Genomic DNA, 25,816 nt, shown 5'->3' on the forward strand with positions numbered 1-25,816 from the left:
CCGCATCTTATCTCTGCGTCTATCTGATTCCTGCTTGTACTTTAAGTCTAAACTGTAGCATTACTAACCTTTAGAAGGATTCTCAGATTACTTTCCATAACACACCTACAGGTAGAAACGAACCATCACTCACTCCTGTGTGAATATACTAAACTCCATTGTTGTTGCTGCTAAGTGCCTTCCAGTTGGTTCTCACTCATAGTGACTATATAGTTTCCCAGGCTTTTAAATCTTTGTGAGAGCCTCATCTTTCTTCTGTGGAGCAGCTTGTGGGCTCTAACCACAGACTTTGTGGTTCTCAGTCCAGTGCTAATCCTATTAGAATCTTTACTTCCCCATGGATGTTGACTGATAGGCTTGTCTCCCCCATGTAGTTTACGAGGCACTAGAAGGCAAAGGTTGGGTCTCACTCAACACTGTGCCCCCAAGTCCATGCACAGTGATTGGCATGGAGCAAGCCCCTAAATGGTGAATTGAATTAAACATGCTTTATGATTTTAATATTTTCAATTATATTGCAATAATCAATTATAATGCAATGGGTTAGTGCTCAACTGATAACAGAAAGGTCCATGGTGTGAACCCACCAGCCAATCTTTAAAAGAAAACATTTGACGATCTCTTTCTGTAAATACTGCAACGTAGGAAACCCTATGGGGTCGTTCTACTCGGTCCTATAAATTCACTGAGTCAGAATTACTTGATAGCACACAACAGCAACCATGATATGGATCAATACATCAGATATTCTCATGCACTGTGTTGCATGGTTGTGTTTAAAGAATTAGAGTCTGCTACCTATGCAACTATGGAGTCCTGGTGTGGCACTGTGGGTTAATGCGCTAGGCTGTAAGGCCAGTTTGAACCTCCGGGTTGGCGGTTAAAGCTCACCAGCCACTCCACAGAAAACCCTATACAGGGTTGCTATGAGTCAGAACTGATTCAAAGGCACATAACAACAACCTAAACAACTGTGTGTCGAGAAAGAATAAAGAAATCCACATGCATTCATGTTCTTTAACTTCCTTTGTTTCGGAGTGAATCAATCCTACTGAAGGTGGTGGTAACTTTTACACTTTAGCTCCCCAGCTCTGGTGATCTGTGGAGCATTCACATGGACTTTGAAACCAAACGGCTGGATCCCTGGGAACGAATCATACCTGCCTTCAAGTACAGCCGAGATGTTCCATTTTTTGAAATGCTTGTCCCCACAACTGACACTGTGCGCTTTGGATATCTAATGGAAAAACTACTTGCGGTCAAACATTCAGTGTTGTTTACTGGAATAACTGGAGTTGGTAAGGTAGGAAACCTACATTAAACAAGAATGTCTAATATTGAGAGTGTATTAAACTTAGAATTACAAGCACCAGAAATCCTGCATTATTTCTCAGGGGAAGTTCTTTTGAATTTTGATCATTTTTTTCAGGAAGAAAGTACCTGTGCTGAATCCATATGGACCCTAGGAATTGTTCCACAGTTTGCCAGTTCCTGAATAAATCCTCGGTGTCAGTATTATATAAACCAGAGGATCCTGTGGACTATTGTTAGTGTCTTAGTGCTTTGGCATTGTGCCCCTTGCAATTTCTGGGGCTGTCTACTGCACTGGTCAGGGTAGGAATTAGCCAGAGCAGCTGATGTCCCCAGTAGACTGTTGATGAAGGTCAGTTTGTTTCTTCAGCCTATTATGTAGCATGGCAGCAGTATCGTTTGACTATTGTGGAGAAAAGCCAAGCATGGGGAGAAATGCTGACTATTGGACTTGTTGGTTTGGGGAGATCCCACATAGACAGGGATTCACTGGCTCTGGGTCTCTATTGTTTCTAAAAGAGATGCAGCATGTGTCTGGGTCCTTCTGTGACTCTTGATATCAAATTGGCTTATACAGTACTCAAAAAGATTTCGGTATGAAAATAGATGCAAGCTTTTGTCAGAATGAGATGGAGTCAGTTAGAATATTGGTTTGATGCTCATAAATATGACTAAATGGAATCTCCAGCAAAAGAAACACAGACATTCTAATATGGCTCTAACCTCTCTCACCTTGCATCCTATTCTGTCTCATCATATTGGTTTATAGACAATTGAGAAAATATTCTATTGAATTTGAAATCAATGTTTTTTTTTCGTTTTAATTTAAAGTCTGTTATAGCAAAGGGATTATTAAATAAAATTCAAGAGACAGCTGGCTATGTTCCTGTTTATCTAAATTTTTCTGCTCAAACTTCATCTGCAAGGACACAAGAGATTATTGAGTCAAAACTGGAACGGAAAAGAAAAAATATTCTAGGTAAGCATTAGCATGTTAGTTTGCCCCACACAAGTTACTTATCACTCTTATAAACCGCTGGAAGAGTGCACAGAATACAAACACAGTTGTAATGACTCCAAGCACAGGGGCATGGCTGTGTGTTCATCAGGCAGAGACCTCCTCTGCGTTAAGCCCTTCTCTCATCCCCGCCATAACTCACGCTTCCTTGGCAAGTTTGTATAGTGACTTAATGGAAGTTAATGTGACATTGTGCAGCGTCACTACATTGATGTAATCAGGATGCTTGGGCATGTCTAGACTTTTTTTCTCCATGAGGGTGGTGGATGGCATTTGTGTGAGTAAACCTTCGGTGACCTTCTTCACATCATGCCCATGCCACACAGTTGGTGAGGGCAGTGGTTGTGACAGAGACTGAGGAAAGTGGAGCTCTCACAGGAAGTCAGGTGCCTATGAGAGTGGGGGACATGGGTGGGGCTGACAACGTGAATGTGAGACCAAAGGGAGGGCTCTCTTCCTCACTCCAGAAGAACTGAGCTCACAATGTCTCCCACTTAGCATGAACTCAGACCTAAGTTTTGAGTGACATGTTCCAAGGGCAAATTGTCATTTTAAAATTAATTGTCTTCCCCCACAGGTGCACCAGGAAACAAACGAGTTGTGATTTTTGTTGACGACTTAAACATGCCCAGACTAGATCGCTATGGCTCTCAGCCACCCATTGAGTTACTACGGCAGTACCAAGATTTTGGTGGATTTTATGACAGAAACAAACTCTTTTGGAAAGAAATCCAGGTAGTTTCTGTTTAAAGTTATTTTGTATTCTTACATTTAAATGGCATGGGAAGGAATGTGACATCAGAGTTTCTTTGATGTCATTCAGTCCATTCAATTTAACTCATATAACTCAGTTTATCTAGTTGCGTTCCTGCAATGCCCAATTCAGAGATTCAGGAACAAGTGACAGTCTCCATCCCTGAGGGGTCAGCTTCAGTGTGAACAGTGTGTTTGTAATGCAGGGTGATGAGTTGAAAGACAGGAGGGAATTGTGGGGCTGGGTTGAGCTTGAGAGAAAGAAGCCTTCTCAGAGGAAGTGATTTCAAGGCACTGTAGGATAAGTATGGACAGCAATGTCAGTTTGAACTGCAGGGTCAGCAGTTTAAACTCACTAGCCACTCCTCAAAAACCCTATCCAGAATCACTGTGAGTTAGAACTGACTCCAAGGCACTTAACAACAACCATAACATCTCCTTAGCAAAGCAAGGAAATTCAGGTTTTCCAGCCCAGGAGCAGGGCCTGTGTAATACCATGCAGTGCTCAATGTGAGCACCCAAGTAGCTGGAAAAGATGCCTGAGAGGTTTCCAGAGGGCCCTGATGCCATGATGAGGAACATGGGTTGCTCCTGTGAGTGATGGGGAACCTCTGAAGGGAACGTTATGGAAAGCTCCCACTGGCTGCAGCGTAGCAGTGAACTAGAGAGAAAGCAAGACCAGAGGCCACTGCAGGATCTGAGAGGAGAGGAGGTTGGTGCCCCGTGTGTTGAAGGTTGACAAGCAGGTTAAGGGAAGATTGATATGATGTGTAGGATGTGGAGACTGAGCGGGAAGGAGCTTAAGATATCGGCCCTGTGTCTGTTCTGGAGAATGTGACCCCTCAACCCAGACAGGAAAGAGGAACCAGTTTTGTTTTGTGTACAGTAAAAACAAGCATTGAGTTGTACCAGGCAGTTCTAAGTACCTCCCACTTACTAACTCCCCTGACATTCTATTAGTACTATGAGCCCCATTTTACAGATGAAGAAACAGACGACCATAATATTAATATTTAAGTAACCAACCCAAGGTCACACTACTACTAAATGGCAGAACTGGGATTTGAACCCAGATCATTGGACTCACAAATCAATACTTTCAGCCAAGATTTCTCCCTGTCCCCATGTTAAGCTCAGGTGCGTTGGGCCATCTAAGTAGAACTCTACCAGGCTATTGGCTTCTTAAGCAAGAAAACTAGAGAAAGGAGAAATGAGAAATTACTTTAAAAAAAAATATTTAGAAGGAAAGGAAAGGTTATAGATAGAAGTCCAAAAGAGGAGGTCACTTTTACATACGTGAAGTAGACTTACACATATTAAGCATTTAATGCAACGTAACAGACACAGTGTCTATCATGTAAATTACAAGACTGAGTGAAAAGTCTTTAATTCAGCCAATTAGACAGTCAATAAATATTTATTGAGCATCTACTATAAATTATGCCAGGAACTATTTTATATCCTGGGGATTAATGTTGTCAGTTGCCATCAAATTGGTGCCAACTCCTGATAACAGAATGAAAGATTTCCCGGTCCTATGCTCTGGTAGCATAGTGGTTACAAATTGGGCTGCAAACCTCAAGGTCAGCAGTTTGAAACTACCAGCTGCTCCGTGGGAGAAAGATAAGGCTTTCTGCTCCCGTAAAGATTTACAGCCTCGGAAACCCTGTTCAGGGTCACTATGAGTCGCAACCAACTCGATTGCACTGAACAACAACATACCATCTCCATGACCTTTGATGTGTATGAACCCATTGTTGAGGCTGTCATGTTAATCAATCTCAACGAGGGTTTTCCTCATTTTTTGCTGGCCCTTGACTTGACTAAACACGGTGCCCTTTTCTAGTGAGAGATACCAGAGCGAGTGACACTGTCAAAACTCTCTGCTCTAGCAGAGCTCCCAGCAGCAAACCTGGATGGTGCACATGGCTAAGTGCTCATCTAATCATCTAAAAATTGGAAATTCAAACCCACCCAAAGCTGCTATGGAAGGTAGGCCTGACAATCTGCTTCTGAAAGGTCTGTCTTAAAAACCCTGTGAAGCAGTTCTCTACTCTGCACACATGAGATCGACTCGAAGGCAGGTAACAACAAAGTGCAATTCACATTCAGGTAAAAGCATATGCCAAGGAAGGGTGAATTCCTGTGGAAAATGACAGATGAAATATAGCAATCAGATATAGAGGAACGTTTGAGATAGAAGTTTTTATTTCTTTTTTAAAAATTAAGACATTATTATTCTTAAGTGCTGTTGAGTTGGGTTCCAACTCCTAGTGACCCTGTATAGGGTTTCCAAGGAACATCTGGTGGGTTTGAATCACCAAACTCTGTCTGCAGTCCAGTGCTTATCTTACAGCGCCACACCAGGATTCCAAGTAAGACATAGTGATTCTGTGGAGTCAGTTCCAACTCCTAGTGACCCAACATAGTTTCTGAGGCTGTAAAACTTTACAAGAACAGAAAGTCTCATCTTTCTCCCACAGAATGGCTGGTAGTTTTGAATTGCTGACCTTGAGGTTAGCATCCCGACTTGTAACCCCTATACTACCAGAATAAAATAGGTGTAAGTGGCAGACAGGGGGATAGAGATTGAAAAGCAGAGGAAGTGAATACTGATAAGGAACAAGTAGTAAGTCCTGATAAAAGGTCCACTTGGTCCCTTTTCCAGGGAGCCTGACATGGGAAATAGCCCACATTCAGTCACCTGGAAGAGGTCAGAAGCTTTCTTGGCCCAGACTGTATTTGAAGTCAATACTAAACTGTTAAATCTCTACTGAAGACAGTCAGAATACAATGAGGACATCTTGTAAACAAAGCAAGTTTTTTGCACAAACCTTAACTTTGCAAAAGAGTTTATCTAACTTTGCTTTCCAATTACCTGTTGGAGGAAGATTAGGCTCTCCACTTTGTTGTTAAGTGCCATCAAGTTGGTTCAGACTCATAGTGACCCTGTATTTCCCTGTCTCTGCCAGAGGTGTGAGGGCAGGAAGAGAATGACCAGGCCAAGCCTCCACTACGCCAGTCCTCAGCTCAGGTATTCAGTAGTCAAATAAATGACATGGAAATATCTCACTCTGGAACCTGGGGTCTTCTGGTGTGGTGCTGTGGGCTAATGCACTGGACTGCAAAGTCTGTTGAACCACAAGGTTGGTGGTTCAAGCTCACCAGCTGCTCCTTAGAAAACCTAGACAGTGTTGCTACGGGTCAGAACTGATTCAACGGCACTTAACAACACCAACTACAACAACACAGAGCCTTAGACTGCTGTTTGGACTCAAGTGTCTCCCACAGCTGCCTCCGAAGCAGATGGCTTGTTACCACCCACCACACCCACACCCACACCTACCCCCGGGGCCTTTGTAAAGACTTCCCCCGCCTAGAAGGTTCTGTCATATGGAATCCTTCCACTTCTTCAAGACTTCCTCTAAATTACTTGTTCTATGAGTCTTCCCTGGACACCCCTCCCTGCCCCCTCTCTCCATTTCATTGTCATTCATCTTCTCTTTAAACTACATGGATTATTGTGTGCCTTAGTTATAACCTTTAACCTGCTGTCTCAAATTAGATGTGATCATCTTTGTGTCCTATTCTTCCACATTGGACTTTGGGTCCCTGACCTCAAATTTTCATGGTCCCTGCTGAGCTCAGCAACTTGCACTCGCTGCTGCTGTGTGCCGTTGAGTTGGTTCCAACTCCTAATGACCCTATATACAATTTCTGAAGTTGTAACTCTTTATAGGAGCAGAAAGTCTCATCTTTCTCCCTCGGTGGATTTGAACTACTTACTTTGTAGTTAGCAGCCCAATGCATAATCCACAATGATTCCAGGGCTCCTGACTCACACACAGTAGGCTGTTGTTTGTTGGAACTGAATTCACATAGAAACAAGAACTACCCGTCTCAGGCTTTGATATTATAGATCCAAGAAAAAGAGAGATACTGCCCAGAAGAACTCTTCATCTAATTTACTGTCATCACTGTCATTGTCATGTGCCATCGAGTCGGGTCCAACTCATAGTGGTCCTGAATAAGGTTTCCAAGGAGCAGCTGGTAGGTTTGAATGGCTGACCTTGTGGTTAGCAGTCCAGTGCAGATCCCACAGCACTATACCAGGTCTCCCAAAAACTTGATGACCAATCTAATTAGCTTTTCCAATTCCAGAATCTTCTTCTAACAGATAGGCTAAGCATAGTAACTGTTTCTCTGATCACCTGTATCCTCCCAGGCCATTATCTGAAGCCAAGCCCTCTGTCTCCTGGAACACTGAAACTCTCACTGTTCCACTGTGTCCACACCTCTGCCGTCTGCCCCCGCCCCACCTCGTCCCTGCAAATAGCCAGAGTCGTCTTCTTAAAAGCAGTTGTAATACTATCATCCTCTTTCTTAAAACCCATCAGTGTTTTGCTGTTCATTTTAGGATTTCCCCTCTTGTTGAAGGAATTTGCACAGGCTCTTCCCTTTACCCAACTTCCCCACTTGGGCCTTAGCTATGAGTCCTAACAGCTTTCAGCTGCCCTCTAACATGTCACTTTCTTGGTGAAATCTTTTCTGACACTCTGGACTAAGGTAGGCCCTCCTACCAAGCACTGACAGCATTATGCTCCATCCTTCAAAATACTCACCATAGTTTATATTCACATATTGATTTACGAGATTATTAGTTTGTGGCATTAAGCTTCGTCCTCCCCTCTAGCTCCATGAAAAGTCCAGTACAGTGCCTGCTATACATAACACAAAGCCTACCTACTCCCTCATATTTATTGAAAGAATGAATATATTCTACCATCGGATACAAATTCTTATGGTATTTTAATATTACGTCCTTTTAACTTTTTTTGTGTATTGAGTGAAGGTTTACAGAGAAGATCATTAGTTTTACATCCAGCAAATCATATATTTTGCTTCATTATAGTGATTGCGATCCCCTCCAGGTACCATCAGTTAACAGTGTTTACCTTTATTTCCTTTAACTCTTGTATTCCTTGATGTGTCTACTGCTACCTTATCTGCCCTCTGCTAACCTCCCTCTTTGTACTGCCTGCTCTCTCACTCATGTTACCATGTGTCTACCCTCTAGCCCCTGAATAATTCCCTCCACCTCCCAATCCCAGCACGTCTTGCCCCGGTAACCATCATAGAATGTTTCATTTATCAATAATGAGATTACGTTTCTATATAAGAATGTTTATACAAGGTAGATGAGTTAGTTGAAGGACTTGGAACAGCTAACTTAACCATTCCAAGGCCTTGATTTTTATAATCGATACAATGGGGATAATAATAGAGATTTCCTGGGGCTCCCGGGGTGATTGTGATGGTTAAGTAGCATAATGGCATGTGGCAGGCCATTAAAAAATGTTGACTTTGAGTCCTGCCGCTGGACTGGACAGATCCTGTCACTTTCTTTGCTGATGATCCGAGTGGATCTCTCCCCACAACAGGATGTAACTATCTTATCAGCATGTGCACCTCCAGGTGGTGGCCGCAACCCTGTGACCCCCCGCTTCATCCGACACTTCAGCATGTTGTGCCTCCCAACGCCCTCAGAGCACAGTCTGAAACAGATTTTTCAGGTGAGTATGGAGTTAATCTAGACAAGAGGTAAATATATGCATACATCTTCCCCCATCAAAGTGGTCTGTTGTGTTTATAAGTAGCCCATCTGTCTTTCCCTAAGCAGAAACCAGGTGACACAGAGAAACCTGATGAACAGCTGAACAGGCATTTGTGTCCCTGTCACTGTGTTTATGGCCCTAGAGATAGTTTTCGGACTGCAAAAAGATTGCCAAGAGCACAGTTCTAGTCCTTAAGGAAGGCTACATCGTTAAGGCCTCTGTCTCTCAGCAGATCTCATCCACTGCCCAGCCCTCTCCTCTGTGCTCAGCTCATTCCTGACCACCAGTTTTGTGCCCATTAAATGGCAACACCTGCTGTGCCCCTGAATGAACTTAATCTCACTAAACCTAAAACAGTACTCCTCACCTCTGCCACCACCACTACCTCCAACAAGACCATCCATATTTCATTCACCTGAACTAATTCCCTAAGGGACCACTGTCTCCTCTTCTGAATGGAGAGAATAAGGATGTCTGCTTTGTAAGGTGACTTCAAAGATTAAATTCAAAGTGCTAAGCCCAAATGTTCAATAAAAAGACATTGTTTTGAGTAGAATGATGAAAGAATACGAAGCACCATGACTAGAATGTGCCTAAAAAAGATAGTCTTGGAGAATGTAAATTGACAAGTAGGAGAGATCCTGGAAATGGAAAGCCCTTGGTTACATGCAATCACAGAGAAACAGAAAAGGGGATGCATGTGCAGAGCAAGATCGTTTTGGCGACTGGCAAACAAACAGGCTTCAGGAATTCACGGAATACAAATTGAAATCTTTCAACAAACTGATGCAGCACTGGAGGTGCTCACTTACATATGTCAAGAAATTTGGAAGACAGCTTCCTAACCAATGTAGTGGAAGAGATCTTTTTATCTGTGCCTATTCCAAAGAAAAGTGACCAAATGGAATGTTGAAATCATTGAACCATATAATTAATATTGCATGCAAGTAAAATTGTGCTGAAGATCATTCACAGTCCAACTTTCATATGTATATGAGGCTATTGAATATGCAATGGCTTGGGTCAGGCACACCTTAGTCCTCAAAATGACACTTTTGGTCTTCATCACTTTAAAGAGGTTTTGTGCAGATTTGCCTAATGCAATATGTCTTTTGATTTCTTGACTGCTGCTTCCATGAGTGTTGATGGTTGATCCAAGCAAAATGAAGTCTTTGGCAACTTCAATCTTTTCTCCATTTATCGCAATGTTATTTATTGGTCAGCTGTGAAGATTTTTGTTTTCTTTACCTTGAGGTGTAACCCATACTGAAAGCTGTAGTGTTTGATCTTCATCAGTAAGCATTTCAAGTCCTCTTCATCAGTCCTTTTTTGTTTTCAGCAAGCAAGGTTGTGTCATCTGCAAATCACAAGTTGTTAATGAGTCGTCCCCCATTCGTGATGCCATGTTCCTTAGCTGCTGTAATATGGTATACTTTACTGAGATGAAAATCTGGGCTTAGGAGGAGTTCATAGTTCTCAGTAAGAAGCATTTTAAAACTCAGGGAAGAATCGTCGATCATCCACCCATAAATATCAGAGAAAGGACTTTAGTTCATTTCCAGATGAGTTTGGGCTTTCCATAAAGACCCTCTGGATCCATCAGCAAGTAGAGGTCTGAACCACTTGAGAGTAAAGCATGGTCAGTTCACTAGTTAGCTATGGATGCCACTCAGGCATCATTGACCAATTAGATAAAACAGGAGTGAACCCATTCTTGAGAACATAGTCTAGAGTCTATATAAGGACTTTAGTACCCAGATGTCTTTACATTGGAATCTTGCTTTCTGGTTATTATTAGAAAAAGTGTTATCAGATCTGAAGGACTGATAGATAAATATTTGGTTACAAAAAAAGTCTAACCCTCTCCCATTGTGTTTCTGGTTTCAGGCCATTTTAAATGGCTTCCTGAATGACTTCCCACAAGCTGTAAAGCAAACTGCCTCAAACATTGTTGAAGCCGCAGTTGAGATTTATAACAGAATGAGTATTGACCTTCTCCCAACACCAGCCAAGTCCCATTACGTCTTTAATTTAAGGGATTTATCCAAATGTGTGCAAGGTAGTGTACTGAACCCTCATTCTCTGATCTCTCCCCTTCCTTCATTTCCACTGACCCACAAATCTTACCACAGATCCTCGGTCTTTCCAAATCCTGTTTTGGCGATTCTCTGATTCTGTTTTCTTTTTCCTGCCCTGTAGCCTGGCTCTTCCTTCCAGGAATGCCTACTGTCTTTGCCACAGAACAACACAATAAGTTTTCCTCTTCCTCCGTTGAAAGTTTGCCTCCCATATTAGCAGTGTAGCCCTGGCATGGATGAATGCATTTTTATCCTAGACAACTTTGGAACATGCTGTGTTTCTTTTAATGGTACTAAAGTGCTTTGGAATCACTTCCTGCTCCTCAGTTATTGTCTAATCATGTATCACCCTTCTACACTGTGTTCTGTTCCTATCTTTTCAATAACTTCTGAAAGCCTCAAAAGCCAGGGTCCATTTGTGTCTAACAATAATATGGTATATTATAAAGTGAAATTCCCATTTTAATTATCTTTCTCCTTGTCCCCACATATCATTAAAACATTGTGGAAACTTTTTTATTTCCACTAATGTTGACTGAGAAATATCGACACTTCAATCATTTTAAAACACATTGATATTACAGACACAAATACACAAACTTGAGCTATAAAAGGGTATAGAAATACTACCTATACCTATAGAAATACCCTGTAAACCTTCACTCAGTTCACAATAAAAAGTTTTTTTTTTTTAATTAGAAAGAAATATCCTATTACTCCACAGTAGCATGAGACTCCTGTGAGGGAGCAGTCCTCCTCTGCCATGTTAGGGTCACTGTGAGTCTGAAGCACTCAGTGGCATTGGACAGTGGAAAGGTAATTCTATGTTTAACTTTTTTAGGACACACCAAACTGCTTTCCATTCCACTAGTAATGTACAAGTGTTTCCATTTCTCCACATCCTGGCCAACATTTACGATTTTTCATTTTATTGTTATTAACCATCCTAGCTATCTCATTGTGGTTTTTATTTGAACTTCCCTAAACACTGGACTGGAAGCACTGGACTCCAAACCACAAGGTCCAGGGTTCAAGCTTGTCAGCCGCTCCGTGGGAGAAAGATGGGGCTTACTGCTTCCACAAAAACTTAAAGCCTCAGAAACCCTATATAGAGTCCCATGAGTTTGAACCAACTCGAAGGCACTTAACAACAGTGGCTAATGATATCAAGCGTTTTACTAGCCATTTGTATGTCTTCTTTGGGGAAATGTTTATCAAAGTCCTTTGTTTGTTTTGTTGTTGTTGTTAGCACTTGTCTTTTTTTTTTTTTTTTAATATGGTAAGAACTAGACACCTAAACCTCTGTCGTTTTAAGTATACAATTCAGTGATATTAATCTTCTCATGCTTATATCACTCCTGTTTCCAAAATGGTACATTATCCCAAACCAAAAGGCCTTCACCTTTGCCCATTTTTAGAACACATATATTTTTCAAGAAACGTGGCCCTCCCGCTTAAAATATTGCAACTCAATGTGATAATGAGATCTGATCACTTTGTATGTTCAATTAAAGAAACATCACAAAACAAGAAAAAAGTGGGTTTTGTCAGATAATGTGTCCCAATTTAGTTTTTTTAAAAAAAAAAAAAATGAGATCACCATTTTATGTGGGTATAGATGGGAGTCATCAGTTTTTGGTGGTGGGGGATAAATTTGTACTTGAGGATTTTCTAATCAGTAACTTTAAAACGATTACTTGGATATTTCACTAAGGTAGAATTTCTTTCTCCCTCTTTTCTTAAAATACAGGTATCCTCCAGTGTGATCCAGGAACAATAAGAGAAGAAATGCAGATTTTTCGACTCTTTTGCCATGAATGTCAAAGAGTCTTCCATGATCGTTTGATTAATAATGAAGACAAGCACTATTTCCATGGTATTTTGACAGAAATGGCCAGTAAGTCTCAGTCTCTCTTCATCTGTCATGGCATTGTGCGGTTTGTCTTCTTGGTTTGTTTGTTTCTGATAACAGAAAACCAATATGACTTCTATGATGGAAAACTAAAATGAGTTTATAGATTGTAACATAAAACAAATTTCAGACACTTACGAATAAAAGTTCTTTTCTTTGATGGCTCAGGTGTAAGATTTATTATGAAAGTTATTTTCTTGAAATTCAAGAGCTCAAGCTTAATATTGTAAATTCAGTATTTGAATTTTAAGCAGAGGGAAAGTAGAAGTAGTGTTTTGTCTGAGAAGCAGCCAGGAAATTTTTTAAATGCTTCTTGTTAAGAAAGAATGTGTTCACTATTTCTTAAAAATTTTAAATATTTATTGAGTATTCTTCATCTTCAATCTGAATAATTGTCAACCAGACTGAAGTGGTTCAGTGTTAACCTGGCTCTCGCTCTCTTAGTTTTTATTTATACTAATTAGGACTTTGGAAGGAGCTCTGGTAGCATAGTGGTTACGAATCGGGCTGCGAACCTTAAGGACAGCGGTTCGAAACTACCAGCCGCTACGCGGGAGAAAGATGAGGCTTTCTACTCCCGTAAAGATTTACAGCCTTGGAAACCCTGTACAGGGTCGCTATGGGTCGGAACCGACTCAATGGCACTTAACAACAACAACAACAACAACAATTAGGACTTTGACGTGAAATAACAGCTGATATTATATTAATTATATCATTAAACATAATTCTATACTTATCATTAAATATATCACGTTATCATTGTTAACATGTATTATTAAAATACTGTAATCAAGTTTATCATTATATTAAAATTAATTTTGTTTTTTATATAGACAAACATTTTGGAATTGCAATTGACCTGGAATATTTTTTGAGTAAGCCCATCATATTTGGAGATTTTATTAAGGCAAGTATGTTTGTTACTTGCATTTTAAGGATCTAAAGCATTTGCCATTTTCCAAATCAGGTTTAAATTCTATTAGAACTTTGCCTCTGTGACGATAAAGATCTAGACCAGAAGTCAGCAAACTAAGTATGACCCATGTCTCAAATGCAACCACCTCCTGTTTTCGTATGTATGATTTCGTTGGAACACAGCCACACCCATGGCCGCCAGTTTTGTAGTCTCCGAGAGGCTGCTTTCCCACTGCACTGTCAGAATGGCCAGCATGATGGAGACCACAGGAGCCACAAAGCCTCAAATAGTTACTGTCTGGCCCTTTACAGAAAACATTTGCTGATCACTGATCTAATTAAATTGTTTTCATTATAGTTTGAATCAGAACGCAATCAGGCATTTAATTTGTAAGAAAGCCAAGAGGTTAAGTCTCTTAACTCAGAACCAGAATCCCCTTCCTGAGCTCTATCTACCTGTTCAATCTCTGTTTAAACACTTCCAGGGATGAGAAGTGACTTAGTAGAACTTCCCTCTTCATTTCAGGGTAGGCCTAATTAGTAGCACATTTTTCCTTATAGTAAATCTTTTAAGTCTGTCTCCACAGTGATTTTTAACATGGACCCTAATTTTACCCTGTGGCCCAGCCTAGAGAAACTCATCAATTTCTAACCACCCTGCTTATACTGACAAATGACCATTGTGTTTAAACAAGTTGGCTTTTCTTTGGTTACACCATTTCCTGTGTGTCCAAGAGAGGAGGTGCCATGTGTTCTGTTCATACAGTGCTGGTTACATGAACGTACTTGTCTCTATATAATGTGTATATGATACCTCACTACTCTGGTGAATGCTGTGGGCCGTCGAGTGGCTTCTGATTCATAGTGACCCTAGAGGACAAGGTACAACTGCCCCCGTAGGATTTTCTAGACTGTACTCTTTAAGGCTCCTGATACAGTGGTATAGAATAGACACTGGACTGCTAAACACAAGGTTGGCAGTTCAAGTTCTCCAGCCACTCCTCAGAAACCCTGCACAGGACTGCTGTGAGTTAGAACTGACTTCACAGCACTTAGCATCAACAATAACAACAGTCTTTGAGAAGATCATCTTTCTTTGGAGTGGGCACAAATGTGGATCTCCTCCAGTTGGTAGGCCAGGTAGTTGGCACAGACAAGTGAGCACTTCCAGCATTGCGTCTGTTGAAGCTTCTCAATTGGTATTCCATGGATTCTTGGAGCCTTGTTTTTCTCCAGTCTTCAGAACAGCCTGGACCTCTTCCTTCAGTAGCATCAGTTCCTTCTGTACCATTGGATGTATCATGGCTTCCAGAAGAATGAACAAATCTGCCTTGGAAGAAAGACAGCCAGAACGCACCTCAAAAACAAGGATGATGAGACTTTGTCTTACATTTGTTGTTGTTGTTGTCAGGTGCTGTCTCTCGGTACTGACCCATAGCAACCTTATGCACAGCAGAACGAAACACTTGCATGATCCTGGGCCAACCTCACTACTGTTGTCACGCTTGAGTCCATCAATGCTGCCACTTGGCCAATCCATCTTGTTGGAGGGTCTTCCTCTTTTTCGCTGACCCTCCACCTTACCAAACATGATATATTTCTCCAGTGACTGGTCCCTCCTGGCAATGTATCTAAAGTATGAGAGATGAAGTTTGGCCATCCTGGTTTCCAAGGAGCATTCTGGCTGCACTTCTTCCAACACAGATCTGTTGGTTCTTTTGGCAGCCCATGGAACTTTCAATATTCTCCTCCAACACCATAACTCAAAAGCATCAATTCTTCTCCGGTCTTCCTTATTCACTGTCCCGATTTCGCATGCATATGAAGTTATTGAAAATACCATGGCTTGGGTCAGGCATGACATCTTTGTCTTCAAGCTGACATCTTTGCTCTTTAACACTGTAAAAAGGTCTTGTGCAGCAGATTTGCCTAATGCAATATGTAGTTTGATTTCTTGACTGCTGCTTCCATAAGTGTTGATCCAAGAAGAATGAAGTCCTTGACAACTTTGATCTTTTCTCCATTAATAAGAATGTTGTTTATTGGTCCAGTAGTAAGGACTTTTGTTTTCTTTACATTGAAATGCAATCCATACCGAAGACTGTACTCTTTGATCTTCATCAGTAAATGTTTTAAGGCCTCTTCACTTTCAGCAAGCAAGATTGTATCATCTGCATATCACAGGTTGTTAATGAGTCTTCCTCCAATCCTGATGCCATGCTTTTCCTCATAGAACCCAGCTTCTTGTATTATTTGCTCAGCATACAGGTTAAGTATGGTGAAAGAATACAACCTTGTCGCACACCTTTTTTAATTTTAAACCATTCAGTATTTCCATGTTCTCTTCGAACAACTGCCTCTTGGTCCAGGTACAGATTCCTCATGAGTACAATTAAGTGATCTGGAATACTCACATTTCGCAATGTTGTATTACATACTTTGGGTATATTACCAGGAGGGACAAGTCCCTGGAAAAGGATATCAAGATTGGTGAAATAGAGAATCAGCCAAAAAGGTGACCCTCAACAAGATGAATTACCACTGTCACTTCAACAATGGGCTCTTACATGGCAACGGTTGTGAGGATAGCTCAGGAGCCAGCAGTGTTTGATTCTGTTATGCACAGTGTCATTATGAATTGTAACCAACTTGGAACTCACTTGACAGCACATAAAAACAACAGCAATCCTAAGGGAGCAGATTTCTGGGTCTTTTCTCCCACAAAGCGGCAGGTGGATTCAAACTATCAACCTTTCATTTAGCAGGTTCCTCAGATGAAGATGATCTCTTGAAAAAATATATAAGAAAATAAACAATTTCTTTGTATGAAGGTTTATTTTCAGGTACAGATGAAAGTGTGTTCCTACTAAGATCAAATGGGAAAATAAACCATAGGAAAAAGAACAGCTGGAGTCTTCTTGAATCACCTGTATATGTTTCAGTAAAAGATTACAGGTGAAAATGACCCACAGGCTAGTTGCTACAGCAGAGAAAAGACATCATCATAGGCTCAAGTACAACTATTACTACTCATTTTATTCATTTCCATAGCATCTATTTGGAGTCATGTGACCCCATGTGTATCAGAGTAGAACTGTGCTCAACAGGGTTTGCAGTGGCTGCTTTTTCAGATGTCGATCACCTCTGGAGCACTTGAATAGCCAACCTTTTTATTAGCCCTTGAGCCTTAAACATTTGTTCCACCCAGGGACTCCAATAGGTTCACACAGAATTCAGCTCCCTGTGGTCTGCAACTCAGATTTTATTCTTGACAATTTAACCCCGGATGGCTGCTGTGAAATATTATATGTTGTTATAAAAGTAATTATTTTTTATGACCATGAAAGTCTACCATGAATAATTTTCTACCCATTTATCCTGATGTCAGTGGCCTTAGAGCAAGAGTGTGAAACCAGAGTAACGCATAAGTGAAGACATTAAACACCTCTCCCAAGCTCATGTGTGAGTGTTGGTGCAGAAGCTATCAGTACTGCAACAGAACACTTGAAGAGTTACATGAATGAACTTTCCAGTTACCAGTGAAAATCTGGGTTTCACTAGTCCCATTTCCTTGATTTAAAAGCTCTACTGGCAAAAGCTATCAACAAATGATTTATCGAACAACACAGACAAAATAGTGTTGTTTCTTAAAGTTATGTGTATTATGTGCATCTTATATATCAGAATTGATCCAACTTGATTTTCTCCCACAAACCTTCTTACAGTTTGGAGCAGATAAGAGTGATCGAATTTATGATGATATGCCTGATATGGAGAAAATTGCGAACGTGCTACAGGACTACCTGGACGATTATAACCTCACAAATCCCAAAGAAGTAAAGTTGGTGTTCTTCCAGGATGCTATAGAACACGTCTCAAGGTATAGTGCTATCATGAAACAAACCTACTGCCATCGAGTACATTCCAGTTCACAGCAACCCTACGTATGATTTCTGAAACTGGACATCTTTACGGAAGCAGACAGCCTCCTCTTCCTCCTACGGAGAAGTCTGGTGGGTCTGGGCCATTGGCCTTGTGGTTAGCAGCCCAATCACCTAGCCCATGGTGCCACCAGGATTCATAGTGTGATAAGGTGCTCTGTGATAAGGTGTCATTTCTCTTGGTTTAAAAGATAAGAATAAAGTGGTATAAAACTCTTTACATAGATTGCTAGATAGACAAAAGTCTATTAGTATATCTCACTGCAATTTAAAAGGCTTTAAAATGTATTTTAAATACATATGACATGGAATCCCAAGGGTTATTGGTTTTGTTATGTGTATTAGTAGATTGCTTTTTTTTTATTGTTTTTATATGTCCTGTCTATTTTCAAAAAAGATGTGAAGTGATTTACAAAGATATTTACACAGTATACCAGGGGTAACTACACACACATTCAAAGAGATGTTTCAAGATTACAACAAAACAAATGGAATCCAGGGATTGTGAAATCCAATTGCTGAATGATGTATCACTGGTCACCAGCTTTCTGGACCAAGGCAGGACCTCCCAGCAGAGGCCATATTTTAAAACTTGAAATGAGTCTTTCTCTGCTTTGTTTCCTACAGGATTGCCCGGATGATCCGACAGGAAAGAGGCAATGCCCTGCTTGTTGGAGTAGGAGGCACAGGAAAGCAGTCTCTTACGAGACTCGCAGCTCATATATGTGGTTACAAATGTTTGCAGATTGAACTGAGCCGGGGTTATAACTATGATAGCTTTCATGAAGACCTGAGGAAGTTGTATAAAATGGCTGGTGTCGATGACAAGAATATGGTTTTCCTTTTCACAGACACTCAGGTACACATAATAGTCCCCATATCAGAACAGAAAAAGTACAAGTGTTACAATTGTATGTTTGTATTAAACAGTTTGTAGGATGAAGTACTCAACGGCACTACACAACAACAACAGGATGAAGTGCTAGGGATTGTTCCCTAGCAGATTTCTTGGGCCTTGTAAAAAGATTTACATATTTTTACTTGTTTTACCAAGTATTATTGTCTTTTTAAAAATTCTAAAGGTGAGAACACTTTTTAACTTTTCTTTGATGGAAAAGGCAGAGAGCAGAAGGGCAGTAAGCTGTTTCTATAGAAGAAAATACAAGAAAGTAATTTACTGTTAGGGAACTGTGTTCTACCTGAGAAAAGAAAAAATATATATACTGCATTTTAGAGTCGAATTCACTTTAAAATTAAAAATTATATTATATATATATATTATAACCAATTTAACTGATCCTGAATTGATCTTGTAGTAGATTAGTAGATGAGAGATACTGAGTGTACACTTGTGTATTTTAACTTTAGGGAAAAATAACCTTTTTAGAAATTAGCCAAGGAACCGAAAACTAATAGCTTTTACCTATAAATAGTATAAGGAGCTGTAGTAGCGTAGTGGTTATGAATTGGGCTGCTAACCTCAAGGTTGGCAGTTCGAAACTACCAGCCGTTCCGTGGGAGAAAGATGAGGCAGTCTGCTCCTGTAAAGATTTACAGCCTCGGAAACCCTCTGTAGGTAGGGTCACTATGAGTTGGAACCAACTCCACGGTACTTAACAACATAAATGGTATAAACCTCCATTTATTGATTTAAAAAGTGTAAACAGGATGAAATACAAACATTAACTGGGAGAAATATTTTTACATGAAGAAATGTTTAGCCTCATCAATAATCAAGTAAATTTAAATTTAAATAAAGAAAAATGTCGGGGGTTCTGGCCTTGCCCATTGACCAACTCACAGCGGTGCTACAGGACCAAGCAGAACAGTCCTAGAGGATTTCCAGGCCATCAGTCTCTATTGAAGATTCTACAGGACCAAGCAGAACGGTCCTAGAGGATTTCCAGGCTGTCAGTCTCTATGGAAGCAGACATTAGCCATTACTTTTCAGTTAATGACCATCTGCTTTATCACTGTGCCACCGGGGTTCCATGTACATTGACAAAGATTAGAATTTGTAACATTCAGTATTAGCAAAGTTGGGGAGATGAGTCTAGTCACTGGTAGAATATGAATTAGCAAAATCCTTCTGGAAACTAGTTGGCAATAATTTCTCTTAAAAATAATCAAAGCTGCATAAAAAGTTGTATGTCTAAGAATATCTGTTGCAGCATTTTAAAATAACAATTAAGAATCTGAAATCCAATGACAGAAGTTGCATAGCAAATTATGTTATAATCACATAATATTGTTGTTGTTGTTAAGTGCCGTTGAGTGGACTACGACCCATAGCGACCCTGTATAGGATTTCCAAGGAGCAGCTGGTGACCTTGACCACAGACTTTGCAGTTCAAAGCAACTTTGCAGTCCAGAGCATTAACCCACAGTGCCACACCAGGACTCCAATCATATAATAGAACACAGTATAAAAATTCAAAATGAAATTGTAGCTATATTTATATTAATTAACATGAAAATTTTTTAATGTGTTTTAGATTATGACATGAATTTTTAAATCTGCATAAACATTTGGGCTTAATATTTATCTAAATAAAGATGCTATATATGCAATTTAAAAATGTCTAGGGCATGGAATTGTGAATGATTTTTATTTATCTATGTTGTTAATGTTAAGTGCCATTGAGTTGATTCCAACTCATAGTGACCCTGTACAGGATTTTTAAAGAGCAGCAAGTGGGTTTGAATCACCAACTTTGTGGTTCACAGTCCAGTGCTTATCCTACAGTGCCACACCAGGATTTCTTATTTATCCACAGTTTCTAATTATTCTAAACTTAAAATATTCCTTATAGAATTTTTCAAGCAAGTTAAAAAAAAATACTCCAAACATTAAATTGTTGTTATTGTTAAGTGCCTTCAAGTTGATTCCGACCCATAGCGACCCTGTATGGGGTTTCCAAGGAGCAGCTGGTGAGCTTGAACCGCCGACCTTGCAGTTCAAACGGCTTTGCAGTCTGGCGCATTAACCCACAGTGCCACACCAGGACTCTGAACATTAAATTAGCTTATCTTAATCCAATCTCAACTGTTTTGTATTAATGAAGAGTAAACATAACCATGATAACAAAAATTCCTCTTTACACATGCTGTTGTTGTATGCCATCGAGTTGGTTCTGACTCATAGCAACCCTGTATAGAGTTTCCATGGAGTGGCTAGTGGATTTGAACTGCTGACTGTTTGGTTATCAGTCCAGTGCTTATCCTACAATGCCACACCAGGAATCCATGTATATACATTTATTGTTGTTGTTGTTAAGTACCATCAAGTCAGTTCTGATGCTTAGCAAACCTGTATAGGGTTTCCAAGGAGCGGCTGGTGAATTTGAACCGCCGACCTTGTGGTTCAAACTGACTTTGCTGTCCAGCACATTAACCCACAGTACTACACCTAGACTCCGTGTGTGTACATATGTATGTACAAAACTGTTGAAAGTGTTCTAAATATGAGAAAAATTTAAAAGAAGCACAATAGCAAAAACAGAATTTAACTTGCTTCTAACTGGGACGTTGGCAGTTCAAACCCACCAGCAGCTCCTTGGAAACCCTATGCAGGGTCATTATGAGTTGGAACCAACTCCTTGGCACTTAAAAACAAACAAAAACAACTACTGGTAAATACAAAATAGAAATGTTGTTGTGTGCCGTTGAATGGGTTCTGACTCATAGTAACCCTGAGTGGCTGGTGGGTTTGAACAGCCAACCTTACAGTTACCAGCCCCATGCTTACCCTACAATGCCACACCAGGGCTCAAACATAGAAAGAAGTTGTTTTTAAATAAAATAAAGAATATTATTTCTAAGTTGGAATTAATAACTGTACACTGTATTTTATGTTTTATAGGGGAAAATATATATCAGTACTACTGAAAAAAATTTTTTTAATGATTTTCTATTGTTGTTAAGTGTCATCAAGTTGTTCTGACTCCTAGCAACCCTGTATAGGGATTCCAGGGCTTTAAATTTTCGCATGGGGCTGTAAGTCTCATCTTTCCCCAGAAGAGCAGCTAGCAGACTTGGTTCACAATCCAGTGCTTACTGAATTTTTTGTTCAGTTTAAAGAAATGTTCAATAAATTCAAAAAGGTCAAAGCTATACTATAACACTCTTTGTCCAAGCTTTAATCAATGGAATATTTAATGATGTAGCTCAGAACTTTAAAACATTCAAATACAGAACTCTTGGGTCAAGAAAAACAGTATCAAGATCTCTACTTAGAGAATAGTGAAAGCAAACTTACTGTAAATAAAAATTTATGGAACATAATCAAACCATGTTGTTGTTGCTGTTAAGTGCTGTCGAGTCAGTTCCAACCCATAGTGACCCTAATTCAGCATTAAAATCATAGATTTAAGTCAAAATGTAAAGCTACATAACTTATTTGGCTTAATATTTTATGAATCAATATTTTAGGAAAATAAGATCACAAGGGAAATTAACAGAAATAATTATACCAAATCCATTGAAAAAAAGATACCAAGAACATTTGCATTATTAAATACATAGGATTCATATTTTACATAACAAAGAAAACTAACTGAAACAAAAGAGTAAATTATGTTTTAAAATATTTACAATATGAGAGACAAAAGGTTTTATTATATAACATGTAAAAGTATTCATTGAAATTTAAAAGAAAACTTCAATAGATAAATTAACAAATAGTTCATTTTAAACAAAAGAACTAGCATATGTAAGACAATATCTGTCCTTGCTAATAATCAAAGAATCACAGCCGATATCTGTAAAAAGAAACATTTATGCTCCCCCAAATACTCCTGGAGTCCTGGTATGGCTCTGTGGGTTAATGCGCCAGACTGCAAAGGCATTTGAACTACAAGGTCAGCAGTTCAGGCTCACCAGCAGCTCCTCAGAAACCTTATACAGGTTCGCTATAGGTTGTAATCGACTTGATGGCATTTAACAACAACAACAAATACTCCTAATGTGGCGCTGTAGGATCAGCACTAGACTGCAAACCACAGGTTGTCAGTTCAAGCCCACCAGCTGCTCCTCAGAAACCCTATACAGAGTCACTGAGTTGGAGCCAACTTGGGGGCACTTAACAACAATGACAATATTAGAATATTAAGATTCTATTTCCTTTTTGAGTTAATCTTTTCTTAAACACATAATTAACTAAATGTCAAGTTTAGATCAAATATTTACTTAGTATTTTATTTGTAATAAATACAAAGTGCTCAGTGACTTGTAGTAACCATTGTGCTTTTGTCTACAGATTGTCGTGGAGGAGTTCCTAGAAGATATAAATAACATCCTGAACTCCGGTGAAGTGCCTAATTTATTTGAGAAGGATGAACTGGAGCAGGTTTTAGCTGCCACTAGACCAAAAGCAAAAGAAGTAGGAATTTCTGAAGGGAACAGAGATGAGGTAGGGCATACTGAAATGGACACATGGTTTTGTAAATAAAAAGTTGTCTCAGCCTTTTGGTTAAAAATCCTTAAGTTTCTTTAAAGAGTCTGGAATAGGAAGGGGAAAAGGGGGAGGTGTCTGAGGGACACTGAACTTCTATTATAGGTGGTGGAATTTGCCTTAGTTGATTTCTTACTTCTTATTGTGACTTGCTCAGCATACAGGTTGAATAAGTATGGTAAAAGAATCCAGCCCTGTTGCACACCTTTCTTAATTTTAAACCATTCAGTGTTGCCATGTTCTCTTCGAACAACTGACTCTTGGTCCATGTACAGATTCCTCATGAGCACAATTAAGTACTCAGGAATACTCATACTTCATGGAAGCAGTAGTCAAGAAATCAAATGACATATTGCACAAGACCTTTTAAAAATATTGAAGAGCAAAGAGGTAAACTTGAAAACTGAGGTGTGTCTGACCCAAGCCATGGTATTTTCAATAACCTCATATGCATGAGAAAGCTGGACAGTGAATAAGGAAGACTGTAGAAGAATTGATGCTTTTGAGTTATGGTGTTGGAGGAGAATATTGAAAGTGCCATGGGCTGCCAAAAGAACCAACAGATCTGTGTTGGAAGAAGTGCAGCCAGAATGCTAATTGGAAGCCAGAATGGCCAAACTTCTCTCATACTTCAGACATATTGTCAGTAGGGACCAGTTGCTGGAGAAGGATATCATATTTGGTAAGGTGGAACATCAGAGGAAAAGAGGAAGACCCCCAGCGAGATGGACTAGCAAAGTGGCAGCATCAGTGACTCAAGCGTGGCAATAATTGTGAGGTTGGCCCAGGATTGGGCAGTGTTTCGTTCTGCTGTGCATAAGGTCGCTATGAGTCAGTACCGTCTTGATGGCACGTAACCACAAAAAATTGTGAATTGGGTGAAGGTGTATAGAGCAGATCATCAGTTTTACATTCAACAATTGACACACATTGTGTTTCCTTTCCTTGGTTGCAATCCCCTCAATCACTTATCACACTTCTTTTCTTGGTTTCCTGTTTCCACTTTTCCTTCTTTCCGAACCCTGCTGAACTTCATCCTTAGGTAAATATTGCCCTTCAGATGTCAAGTGTTTGATTATTTTAAGGTGTGTGTGCCTCACTAGTGTTAAAATTAAAGTCACTGAATTGTGTGAAGAATGTTGAAAAGCACATGATTTATTACATATATATTTGTCATCATAAAAATATATATGTATATATATATATACACATATATACATACAATATATATATACATATATACATATACATATATATATATAGTGAGATCTGGTGTGGTACTGTGGGATAAAGCAATGGACTGCAAGGTCCACTTGAACTACAAGGTCTGTGGTTCAAACTCACCAGCTGCTCCTTGGAAACCCTATAGAGGGTCACTATGAGTCCGAACCAACACCACAGCACGTAACAATAATATATATGTTGTTAAGTGCTATCGAATCGATTCTGACCCATAGTGACCCTGTAGAGGGTTTTCAAGGAGCAGCTGGTGAGCTTGAACCACCGATCTTGCAATTCAAATGGTTTTGCAGTCTGATGCATTAACCCACAACGCCACACCAGGACTTCTAATAATATGTATATATCACAATGGAACAGTAGTTAGAGTAGTCTAACTCAAATTTCCTTTGTTATCAAAAACGAGTGCTATCTTCCAAAAGTGCATTGCCATTGAGTCAGGGTTTTATTTTGTTGTTTTCTTGTCAGGTGTTTCAGTACTTTATCAGCAGAGTGCGTCAGAAGCTGCACATTGTTCTCTGCATGAGCCCTGTGGGAGAGGCGTTTCGAGCCAGATGTCGGATGTTTCCATCCCTTGTGAACTGCTGCACCATTGACTGGTTTGTCCAGGTTGGTGACAACCCTTATGGAGAAGGTGGACATGCTTGAGTTTAAAGTAGTAACATATTGTCAAAGAATAACCATTAGCTGAAAAGGTCACTTAGGAATTTATTTGTCTTCCAGGGATGAATTGACCATATTGCTGTCATAAGACAAAGGCAAAAGCAGGATTTATAAAGGATGAGAAAATCACTGAATTATAAAATGTACAAGTTTTTGGTGATCTTGACAGGAACTGTTTTCTTAAAGTGGTGGGGGAGAATGTTCAAAAGAGAAGAGAGAAGAGGAATCAGAGAAAACAAGTAAAAGCTCCTCTTTGACAGAGTTCTGCCCTAAAGCGCTGACAGCTGGGGAAATAACTAGAGGAGTGTGTGAAGTCAAGAGAGAAGTATTTGCAAAAGAGAAACACTAAAGAACATATGTGTGAAACAGATGAAATTGGTCCAGAAAGAGAAAGAGATGATACAGAAGACAGAACTAAGTGGTATTGACCTGAGTAGGGAGTATGCATAGCTTATCCCAGAGTAACAAGAGGGAGGGCAAAGAAGATGAACACAGAGGCAGGTGAGGGGTAGATGTACAGTTTTCTTTCATTGTTTCTGTTTTTCCAGTGATGTAGGAAGCAAGACCATCAACTGAGAATAAAGAGAAAAGAGGATGTGTAAGAGGTTTGAGTGGATGGACAACAATAACAAAATTGTGTTATTAAGAGAGTTAAAAGTGAATATACTAGAGAATTATTGGCATTCCGGACCAGGAAGAATCAGAGAAGTCCACAGAAGAGACAGTTGAAGAGCTTCTTGGAGAAAATTTCCCTAACATCTTGAAAGATGAGAAGATAAACATTCAAGAAGCTGAACGTACCCCAGGAAGGATAGACCCCAAAAGAAAATCACCAAGACATATAATAATCAAGCTCTGCAAAATCAGATACAAGGAGAGAATACTAAAAGCAGCCAGGGAGAAGAGAAGTATCACC

At 39.8% G+C, this 25,816-nt stretch overlaps 1 protein-coding gene across 1 annotated transcript in view; it reads left to right on the forward strand.

Moving 5' to 3' along the window:
- The window catches only part of DNAH6 (dynein, axonemal, heavy chain 6), a 305,590-nt gene that overhangs the window by 146,942 nt on the left and 132,832 nt on the right, over nt 1-25,816 (forward strand). The window contains 11 exon segments of the mRNA XM_006866588.1: nt 1,082-1,303; nt 2,143-2,290; nt 2,907-3,064; nt 8,524-8,655; nt 10,585-10,756; nt 12,526-12,672; nt 13,524-13,597; nt 17,331-17,485; nt 18,174-18,405; nt 22,804-22,956; nt 24,706-24,846. Of these exon segments, the coding sequence (XP_006866650.1) occupies nt 1,082-1,303; nt 2,143-2,290; nt 2,907-3,064; nt 8,524-8,655; nt 10,585-10,756; nt 12,526-12,672; nt 13,524-13,597; nt 17,331-17,485; nt 18,174-18,405; nt 22,804-22,956; nt 24,706-24,846 (1,734 nt within the window).

This window comes from Chrysochloris asiatica, unplaced genomic scaffold, assembly GCF_000296735.1.
Source record: "Chrysochloris asiatica unplaced genomic scaffold, ChrAsi1.0 scaffold00093, whole genome shotgun sequence".
Taxonomy (NCBI): Eukaryota; Metazoa; Chordata; class Mammalia; order Afrosoricida; family Chrysochloridae; genus Chrysochloris; species Chrysochloris asiatica.